Source organism: the organism of the source record quoted next, unplaced genomic scaffold (assembly GCF_019419815.1).
Source record: "Pyrus x bretschneideri cultivar Hongxiangsu unplaced genomic scaffold, Pyrus_bretschneideri_v1 Contig201, whole genome shotgun sequence".
NCBI lineage: Eukaryota > Viridiplantae > Streptophyta > Magnoliopsida > Rosales > Rosaceae > Pyrus > Pyrus x bretschneideri.
This window is the reverse complement of record NW_025999504.1, coordinates 149,812-160,582: the sequence shown is the minus strand read 5'-3', so window position 1 is coordinate 160,582 and position 10,771 is coordinate 149,812. Positions and strand designations below refer to the sequence as shown.

The 10,771-nt window shown below is 37.3% G+C and overlaps 1 protein-coding gene across 1 annotated transcript; it reads right to left on the bottom strand.

Annotated features, from left to right (window-relative positions):
- Nucleotides 1–2,036, bottom strand: LOC103945689 (non-specific lipid transfer protein GPI-anchored 7-like). Its single transcript, XM_009356288.3, has 3 exons — nt 1,677–2,036; nt 1,534–1,578; nt 1–229 (listed from the first exon to the last, which is right to left on the bottom strand). The coding sequence occupies exons 1-3, from the start codon at nt 1,999–2,001 to the stop codon at nt 135–137; spliced, it is 465 nt and encodes a 154-aa protein (XP_009354563.2). The 5' UTR covers nt 2,002–2,036; the 3' UTR covers nt 1–134.
- Between the last annotated feature and the right edge of the window lie 8,735 nt (nt 2,037–10,771).

Here is a 10,771-nt window from a genome sequence, read left to right as displayed (position 1 = left end):
TGATCCAAGGTAAAAAAGTAAAATACTATTCGAAAAAATTAATCTGAAGCGACACGAATCAAATAACACATCTCCAAATCTGTGAATTCATCGTGACCCCGAGTAATATACTCAAATAAGTTGATGAACAAGGACTAATATGACATGACAGAAGCCCATAATAAGAGCAGAGCAGAAAATCCAGTCCACTCAACCTTGCCGGAACCGCTACCGTCATTTCCCGGTGTTCCTACAAACATTAATCACAATATTATAACATCATATGCTAGATTTCACATTAAATTTACGACTTGGCTAACTGCTAAAAATTTATAAGATTTTTTTATTTTCAACTCAATGAAAAGGTATGATGACATTACCGTTTGACTCTTGATTGATGCCCAAGAAACATTCCAAAAGATGTGGAAAATAAAAATATAAGGTTAAATATCAATTTATTACTTTGAAGTTTTTTGGATTTTTAACATTTCATATATCAAGTTTTTTGTCCAAGTTTAATACTTAAAATCATAATTTTAAGTTCCACGTGTCAATCTGGCATCATATGGACATTAAAAATATTAGAAGTTAAAAAAACTAAGAATATATATACATATATTTTCTTGCTTCTGAAATTTCAACAGGGCAGTCAAACTTGGAGGCACCAACAAAAGTTAACAAATTACACTGAAACACATGGCACGTCCAGGTGAAGTGCACTTAGAGTTAGACCTCAGCCACCACTCATTACAAAACATAAAAGTTTGTAAAACAGGGCTAGGTAGAGTAACTTTCAAAATAATGCCATCTTCCGTGGCATGTGAAGTAAAAGTATAGTCGTGTCATATAAATAAATATTTTTTACGATATTTTAATTGTATGTATAACATTCTTACTCTAATGATTATGTTATCTAATGACATTTATCATTAGATGAAAAAAGTTATATTTTAATTGTATGTATAACATTCTTACTCTAATAATTATGTTATCTAATGACATTTATCATTAGATGAAAAAAGTTATAAATTTAAGTGTTATAAACGATACTTGTTGAATAAAAAAAACAAACTTAGCAACCGAGACAGACCAAACAAAAACTCTCTCTCAACACTCATAATTATCATTGACTTTGAATTCAAACCGCTATTAACATATCGAAAAATTAGTTGGTGTATGACAGGGGTGAAACTTTGATAGCAATATCTGATTACGACTAATTTTGGGTTAAAATATTCTTAAATATTTCCTCCGGTTCAAATTCGTAACTGAAATTCCAAAATCTTAAAAAAAAAAACTGGATAGGAATCGGAATTTATTTAATATTTCCGAATCCGTTCAGAAATTCCGATCCGATCATCAGACCTAGTTGTATAGGGATGCCTTAGAGCAGTTTATGATCTCAGTTTTAAACACACAAGATTATTAGCGATTAAATACAAATCCCATCTCTGCTACCAGAATTTTAAATTACCCAATTGAATTTTGAAATTTAAATATTGATATAAAACAATTTTTGTAACTATGATAATATGAAAGAGAAAAGTTTGGTACCAGGGGTTCCAGGTGTGGATCCTGGTGTAGGAGCACCTATGGCAGCTGCCAAAATCAAACCACAAAAACATATTAGTTCAAGATCTGAAACGGGCGAGTTGAGAAAATCCAAATTAAACAAATGGCGAACTGAGCAATAGTACCTTTGCATTTGGCGGTATTCATTGATTCGCCGCAAGCGGTGGCGATTCTGAGACCGGAAGTGGCGTTGCCGCCAAAAGTCTCAAGGAGTCCGGGAGTGAAAAAGAGGTTGCAGAGACACGTAAACTGGGTGGCCACCGCCTGCTTGATGGCGGTGCAGCAGTTGGCAGCTGGCTGAGCTGTGTTCTTGAGGTAGGCACCGCAGGGCACCAGGTCCTGAGCACAAGCAGGCGGCGTTTGACCGGCTGACGGTCCGACCAAACTTGCCATGCCTAACAACACAACCACCGTGGCCATCGCCAACTTGGAAATGGTAAAGCTGCCCATCTCTCTCCCTCTCCTCTCTCTCTCTAATAAATTGGGAAGATGGGTGGCTTTACTATTTTTTTCGAATGCCGTGTGAGGCTTATATACAGCCGTTGTCACTTATTCAGCTTTATGGTTTGAGGACAAGTAAAAGATTATCCCAAAAAACGGACGCGCCATTGTGTTACTAGAAGGGATTTCTTAAGAGTTTTTTTTTTTTTTTTTTTTTTCAACGCAATTGCTTGTAATCTTCAAAATTGATAAAATATTGCATACGGTTACGAAGATATTGTTGAGAATGAGTCTTACATCGATAAGATAAAGGACTTTGAATAGATTTATAAGAGATTGAGCTACTTTTCGATTATATTGCTAATTGGTTTTATAGTGGAACTTCAACTTTCTTCATGGTATTAGAATAACGTTAGCCCGCGTGTGAAGCCAAACGACCACACGCTCTCAACGCCACTTTGTTATGCTGTCCACATGTTAGTCTTGAAAATTCGCCACACGTGAAGGAGCATGTTGAAAATGAATCTCACATTGATGAGAGAAGAGATCTTGCATGAGCTTATATGAGATTAGACTACTCCCTATATTGCTAATTGGTTTTATGATGGAACCTTAACTTCTTTCAGATATAACAATTGATAACCAACGTGCAAAAGTGATCCACAAATGTGTAGTTCAATTTCGTTCGACTTAAGTTTAACTCTCGTAAACTGAAACATAACCACTCATAACCTTTACTTAATAACTTTTATTTCATAACTTAGTCTCATATTTACCCACTTTCGAGAATAGTGGTGCAACATGATATGCTGGAGTTGATGCACATTTTTTATCTGTGATAACCGAAATAGATTATGAGGTGATTATTCTTTGATTTGGGGCAAGTTGATGTACATTTTAGTCCTGATGCAACTTCTATTGTCAAAAGATGTGATGACATTGTCACCCACATTTTTTTTTAATCAAAACCACTCACATTCTTTATTGGAATAATGAATGCAAAAGGCTTATCACGAAAGCAATTACGAGTACTTATTCTCCTGTTAGCAATTAAGTGTCTGATTTTTCGTAACTCAAGTTTCACTTCTACCGACAACAAAACCAAAAAGCAAAAGAAGAGAAACGTGACCAATAAGATGCTACCAAGTAGGAGGTCAAATCACGAGTTTTCGATTATGAAATGTGAATGCAAGACTTGAAGGAAAGAAAAAGTAAAAATCCTCGTCGTTTCCGTGCTAGAAAATGAAGACACGCATTCGCAAGTCGACGATGACCCGTTCATAATTTCAATATTTGACGCTGCGGGCCGCACCAGCTAAACATAATTTCGTCCCCAACTACTTATTTCTGATGGATCCATGTGACATATGGGATAACAAATTTGGTCAATGCGGTCAATGAGGACTCTGAGATAGAAACAAATGGCAATGACAGATAGTCGTTTGTCAGCTAGTAGTGGTCAAGTTGACTTCGTCAACAAGGAAAGTTATGCAAAAATAAATAAATAATAGGAAAAGTTAGGTTCTAATTCTTAATCGTGACATTTTCTTGGTAAAAACTGTCTTTTAAACTTTTTATCGAAGTCTTGAGTTATTTCCACATCACCATTTTAGATTATTTTATTATAAATAAGAATTTAATTGAGTGTTTAACTCCTTGAGAAGGGATCCCTTTCGGATCCCTTCCATCAAATCCACCATATCAAAAGATCCGGGTCCTTGAAATTTGATTCAACGGCTATAAATAGGGGTCCCCTTTAAAAGATATAATAATTTTAGCCGTTGAATCAAATTTTAAGGGTCCAGATCCCTTGATTTGGTGGATTTGGTGGAAGAGATCCCGAGATGATCCCTTTCCTATCTCCTTTATTTCATGCAACTAATTATCATCCTACATTAATTACTTCTTCAATACAATTTAATTCCTAAACATTTTGTTTATCTTTTTATTCCACCAAAAAAATTAAAATAAGTGGGAAATGTTGTAGACATAATTTAGTGAACAATTATGGAGGCTAGAAAGAGAGAGAAAGTGCAGCATAGAGAGAGAAAAAAGAGATGCGTAATTGTGAGGTGTGTTCTATTCCACCCCATTATGCCTTTATTTACAGTAGTAAGGAAGGCTAATTCCTTACCCTTTTAGGATTACAACTCTAATAGGATATTAACTACTAAGAGGAATATTCAAAGATATCCCTAGATACACTAAGATTTACACAATCACATTCCTAATCTAATAAGACCGCAACACTCCCCCTTGAGTGTGTAAATACTCAACTAAATGGCGCATCAGGTCTTTAGCGATGAAGTAAGTACAATTGATGAAATTGTCGGCACAATGAGCGAATACGAGTCTCAAATCAACGGAAGAATGCATAAAAGGTAAAACTCACAAAGGTGGGAGAAAAACCCATAGGCTAAGGAGAAAAGTGAGAAGTTGCATTAAGTCAAAACTATACATCTTATGAATGCAAGTAGAAGAGCTCACAAGGGTATGATCAGCCCAAGATGGGTGTCTCACCAGAACCTAGTTAGGTAGCACAAATCCAGTGGGAAAAATGCTCCTAATCGTAGGGAAAAAGAATACATTAAGATCAAGTGAATATACTTCTGGACATTCCCCCTGAGTTTGATAAAACTTCCAAATGAGAACTACAAGCAATACTTATGAATAGTTAGGCATACCAATTACTCGAACAAGTTTCTGGAAGGTTGACTTCGGTAATGACATCGTGTAGAGGTTTGATAGGAGCATATTTAGGCGACTTACTTAGCTTGTTTTCGTGCATTTATGTTGTTGTTTCTTAGTTCTTTAAGTGTTTTAAATCATTTTCGTATAATTTCAGGTTCTAAGGGCTAAAGGAGCAAAGAAGTGCATTTTGGAGCCTTTTGGAGCATTTTTGGGCCAAGAATGGATAGCTTATGCTTGGAGCCAAAGTGTTGGACAAAATTGAAGCTTTGTGTGCACTTTAGAACATAAAACAAAGGGCCTAGCCCAATCAAACAAAGCCTTAGAACCAGAAATTCCCATGCCAACACATAAACAAAGCCCTTTGACATGCATCACATGCATTTTCATCACATTCTCACACATGCATTCACACACATTTACACAAACAATGAGTAAATGCCGTGACTTCCCCTTCATTCCACCTAACACACATGCATTCACACACATTTACACCTAACACACATGTATTCACACACATTTACACCTAACACACATGCATTCACACACCAACAACAATTCCTTGCCGTGAGTTCCCTACAATTTCAGCATGCATTCACATGCATTTTCAGCTACATATTCACCCACTTACACTTTAAATCATTTAACAAATGCATTCACACACCAACAACCATTTTGTGCCGTACATTTCATTACCTTTCTAGCTTCCTTATACAATTCCAACATGCATTCACACACAAAACAGCATGCATTCACACTCATTGCCGTGCATTTCATTACCTTTCCAGCTGCCCATTCATTTCCAGCTCTAACTCTTCATCATTGCAGCCACAAACACATTAAACAAACATCCATTCACATCTCCACTCCTCCTATAAATACCCTTGCATTCCATTCACCAAATCATCTCATTTTCCATTGCAATACACAAACACTTCCCCTTCCATTTCTGTGCAGTTTTTCTCCTCCATTGCAGCCACTATCCAACCACTTCCCATCCCTCAAAAACACTTCATACCATCACACAACCTATCCTTAAACCTTGTGCTACAACAACGAGGAAGAGAAGAGTGCCTAAACGTTCATACAATTCAAGTTTTGAGTTGTTGGAATGTTTAGGTGTTTATTTGATTTCAAAGTTTCATTTTAATTCTCTTTGTTTTGTACGTATAAGGAATGGAAGAGAAGAGTGCTTAAACGTTCATACAATTCAAGTTTTGAGTTGTTGGAATGTTTAGGTGTTTCTTTGATTTCAAAGTTATGAGGAACTAAACCCCCTTTAGCTAGGGGGTGATTCGAAACTATGTTTATATTTGCAATATGAATTGATTAACTTTCGTTGGAATTTCATAAGTTGTGGATTCAATTTGTTTAACCGTTTGATTGATAACTTATTTATGAATGTTTATTAAGAATGCGCGCTTAATTTTCATGCATAAATATGACGCTAGAATATAAGTGAATTTCACCTAATCGTTATGAACTTATATTCACAAGTAGTGGAGGTTGCTTATAAACAATTGCGTTAAATGAATTCTTGGCATGAGTTTCATGCTCATCATAGTAACGAATGTCTCGTCAACACTTATAGTTTTCATAATGCTTAATGATCTTTGATTGTATCTTTATTGTGCTGTTCACGTAAAGGACTTTTGGAGAATGTTGTGAATTGCGTTGCGCAAACCCATCCAATTCATTAACTTAAGGAAAACTTGACGGTTAATTTAAGCAGACCTAATTAATCCGGAGTGTTGAGTTTCATAATTTATCGAAAGACCAACTGAGAATCAATCTCGTATGCAAGTATAACATGTGTGGAGAAGAACCCCTTAGCTAGCCTTCATTCCATTCATTCCATCACAAATTCATATTTACATTCCGCTTAGTCTGTTACTTTGTTTTGTTATTTCAATTTTCGTCAAATCAAAACTTTTTCCCCCCCCCTTTTACTTTCTTGTTCTTTAGTGCTTAGAATCTGTTTAGTTTATGTTTTAAAGTATTTTGAATCAAGCCATAATCTTAAATTCGTCCAAAATTAGTTTTGAGTCTTTTGGTTTGTCTTAATGTTTTAAATTTTAGTTTTGCATTCTTTGAGTCTAGTTTAGTGTTTTATATTGTTTTTACGTTCTTAAGTCAATTTAGAAGGTTTTAGCAAGCCCTCCTAATCCCCGGTCTAGAACGATCCCTCACTTATCCATTCTACTACAATTGTCAAAAGAGGGTTTAATTTGAGTGTCAAGTAAATCTCGCATCAAATTTTGGCGCCGTTGCCGGGGATTAGCAACTTTGCTAATCCTTTGTCTTTATGTTTATTTTTTTTTTTTTTTTTTGTTTTTCGTGCATTCTTATTTCAGATTCTTAGTTTGTTTGTTTTCTTGTTTTTCAGGTACTGTGTATGACTCGTAGCTCTCGGCCTATTATAGAGAACATCTCCGACTTTGACGGTGATTTTGAACGCACTTTGAGGAGAACGAGGAGTCAACAAGAGCCACCACAACCTGGGCTTGAAGAGGACGAAGTAGGTGTAGAAGAAAAGCCCACTGATCAGATTTTTGAAGAAGAACAAGCCATGGTAGCAGATAATAGAACCATCAAGGAGCTTTCGGCCTCGGGTTTGGATAATGCATTGCCTCTTTGTATCCAATACCCCACGGCTGCAGAGGGGACGACTGAGGTGTTTGAACTCAAATCCAGTTTGTTACACCATATTCCGAAGTTCCATGGCTTGTCTATGGAAGACCCCAACAAACACTTGAAGGAGTTCGAGGTGGTTTGTTCGAGCATGACCCCCGTCACTATGGATGGGAGTATATTGAAGATGAAGGCCTTTCCCTTTTCACTTATGGACAAGGCCAAAGATTGGCTCTATGAACTAGCCCCGGGAACTGTGACTTCGTGGGAGAGTATGAAGCGTGCTTTCTTGGAGAAATTCTTCCCTACTTCGAGAGTGATTCTCCTACGAAAGTGATGCGAGATTTATACGCACACAAATTAAACCCTCTTTTTGTCAATTGTAGTATAAGTATAAGTAGGGATCTTTCTGGACCGGGGATTAGGAGGGATTGTTAATCACTTGGATTTTTGACTCAAAAACGTAAAAACAATATAAAACACTAAACTAAATTGATTTCTAACTAATTTGACAATAAAGTAAAGGGGGGATTGTGTTTGGACAATATTAAATTAAATGGACAAATTGTAATTAAAGGCAAAACGTAAATATGAATGAGATGAAAATATGGATGATGGAATAGCCAAGGGGTTCATCTCCACACATGTTATACTTGCATACAAAATTGATTCTCAGTTGGTCTTTCGATAAATTATGGAACTCGACACTCCAAGTTAATTAGGTCCGCTTAAATTAACCTTCAAATTTCCCTAGAATCATTGAATTGGATGAATATGCATCGCAAACAAATTATTCCTAACAAGTTCTCTATATGAACAGCATGATAAAGATACAAGTTAGAATCATTACGTTCTTTGGAAATTATAAGCATCGACAAGGCATTTGTAACTATGAAAAGCATGATACTCGTGCCAAGAATTCATTTAACGCGATTGTTTATAAGCAACCTCCACTACTTGTGAATATAAGTTCATAACGATTAGGTGAAATTCACTTATATTCTAGCGTCATATTTATGCATGAAAATTAAGCGCGCATTCTTAATAAACATTCATAAATAAGTTATCAATCAAACGGTTAAACAAATTGAATCCAACATTCATGAAATCCCAACCAAAAGTAATCAATTCATATTGCAAGTATAACCATGGTTTCGAATCACCCCCTAGCTAACTAGGGGGATTTAGCCTCTCATGTTCGCAACAAGAAAAATAAAATTGAATTTAAACATAAAGAACAAAGGATGGATTACACCTAGAACGCCCAACGAATCCACGTGAATTGGTGTGCGTCGAAGCTCCTCTTTCCTCTTCTCCTTCTGCGGCAGATTGGTTAAATGGATGATTTGGATGTTATTTTGGGTTGGGGATGGATTTAGGGAGGATTGGTGGTATAGGAAGGTGTGTAAGGTGATGGAGGAAGGTTGGTATGATGGATTGTATATGGAAGATGGCTGCACGGTTTTTAGGTTATGGAATGCTGAAATTGATGGGAAAAAGCACGGCTTATTGAGTGAATAAGGTCTGAAAGAAGGCACGGCTGATGGGGAATTGGCTGCATATATATCATTATTCAAGTGCTGCACGGTTTTTGAAGGATTTTATAATGGGAAGTGGACAATTAGGTGGAATGGTGGATGAATCATTAGGGTTAGTGGCTGATTTGTTATAGGTTAGTGGAATGCATGGTTTTGGGTGGGATAATAAAGGGAAGTGCGGCAATATGGTGAATTAGGTTATGGTGGTGGAATTAATGGGGTTAGTGGAAAGTGGATGATTAAAAATGGAATAATGGGCTATGGATGCTTAGTGTTATGGAGTTAGAATAATGGGATATGGATGCTTAGTGTTATGGAGTTAGAATACACGGTTTAGGGTATATAAATGGGATATTAGCAATGCACGGTTTGAATGGAAAATATGGGAAAATATGGCTGAATAAAGAATGAGATGATAGGATATGCGGTTGAATATAAAACAAATGAATGAATGGGATAATTAGGTTGTAATAAAAAATGGGATATGGTGGCTGCAAAATATTGAAATGGGAAAAAGAGTGAATGCGGATTAGATTAGGGTGAATGGTTGATGGGTGCGGCTGCAAGATTATTGTGGCTTGTTTGAGTAGGATTCCTCGTTTTGGTAAGAATTCATCGTTGGAGTAGGAATTCGTCGTTTCTTCACGTCTTCAACTCATTCATTCCTCTTTCGCTCCAAAAGGCTCCAATTTGCATCTTCTTGCACACTTTGGCCTTATAATCTGAAAATATACAAAAGTGGCCTTAAACACTGAAATAGATAAGTAAACACAACATAAATGCACGAGAACAAGCTAATTAAGTCGCATGAATATGCTCCTATCAGGAAGAAAATTAGTGGTATTCAACAGAATCATGGTGAGACATTCCCGGCTTATCATGAGCGCTTCAAGGGCCTTGTAGCTTCATGTCCTCAACATCAAATGAAGGAGGAACTTCTCCTTCAATATTTCTATGAGGGCCTCCTTCCTATCGAACGTCAAATGCTTGATGCCTCAGCAGGAGGAGCATTGGTGGACAAAACACCAAGGGATGCCAAGATTCTCATACCCAACCGAGCGCTCAACGCTCAACAATATGAAGGAGTGGGCCAAAGGGAAGCCCCACGGCAACAAAGTGTAAATGAGGTGAGTGCTATTTCTGAAATTCAATCACAACTTGCTAATCTTACTTCTCTTGTTTCTCAGTTTGTGATTGGTCCAAAAGCACAAGAACACCAAGTTTGTGGCGTGTGCTCAATTCAAGGGCATCCATCCGACAAGTGCCCTCAACTAATCGAGAATGGTGGGTGGGAATCTGCCAATGCAATTGGTTTCCAAGGACAAAATCAACACAACCCATACTCGAACACTTACAATGCCGGATGGAGGGACCATCCAAACTTCAAATGGAGGGAGCCACAACAAGCTGCCCAACAAGGAGGATTTAGGCCAAACCCCCCTGGTTTTTATTCCAAGCCGTATGCACCCCAACAATCCCAACAACCTTCGACATCATCTCATTCAGGTACATCCTTGGAAAGTAATCAAGCTATGCAATTACTAACCTCTATTTCGCAGGGGTTGCAAAATCAAAACAACCGGATAGAAAATAACGAGAAGGAGATGATGGATATGAAGAAACAAATAGGGCAGATTTCTGAGTTCCTTGGACATATTAGAGATAAAGGAAAGCTTCCTAGCTCAACCACAGTCAATCCAAAGGGAGGATTCGAATCCGCCAAGGCCATCACCCTAAGGGGTGGAAAAGAAGTTGGGACCGAGCCAAACAATCCCAAATCTGCCCAGGAAGTAGATGAAGAGACGACACAACCTAAGGAAGTGTCTAGCTCACCCACGGAAAGAGTGAAAAACCCAATGCCGCAGGCCCCCAATCACCCTAACTCGGCCAAATCAGGTAATTTAAGTTCAAATTCATGTACT

What these genes read in the sequence shown, in the direction of transcription:
- LOC103945689 (XM_009356288.3), bottom strand. Translation starts at nt 2,001, where the DNA reads ATGGGCAGCTTTACCATTTCCAAGTTGGCGATGGCCACGGTGGTTGTG. An exon ending in GAATACCGCCAAATGCAAAG is followed by an intron (nt 1,579 to 1,676) that starts GTACTATTGCTC and finishes TGATTTTGGCAG; the next exon opens with CTGCCATAGGTGCTCCTACA. An exon ending in ATCCACACCTGGAACCCCTG is followed by an intron (nt 230 to 1,533) that starts GTACCAAACTTT and finishes TAATGTTTGTAG; the next exon opens with GAACACCGGGAAATGACGGT.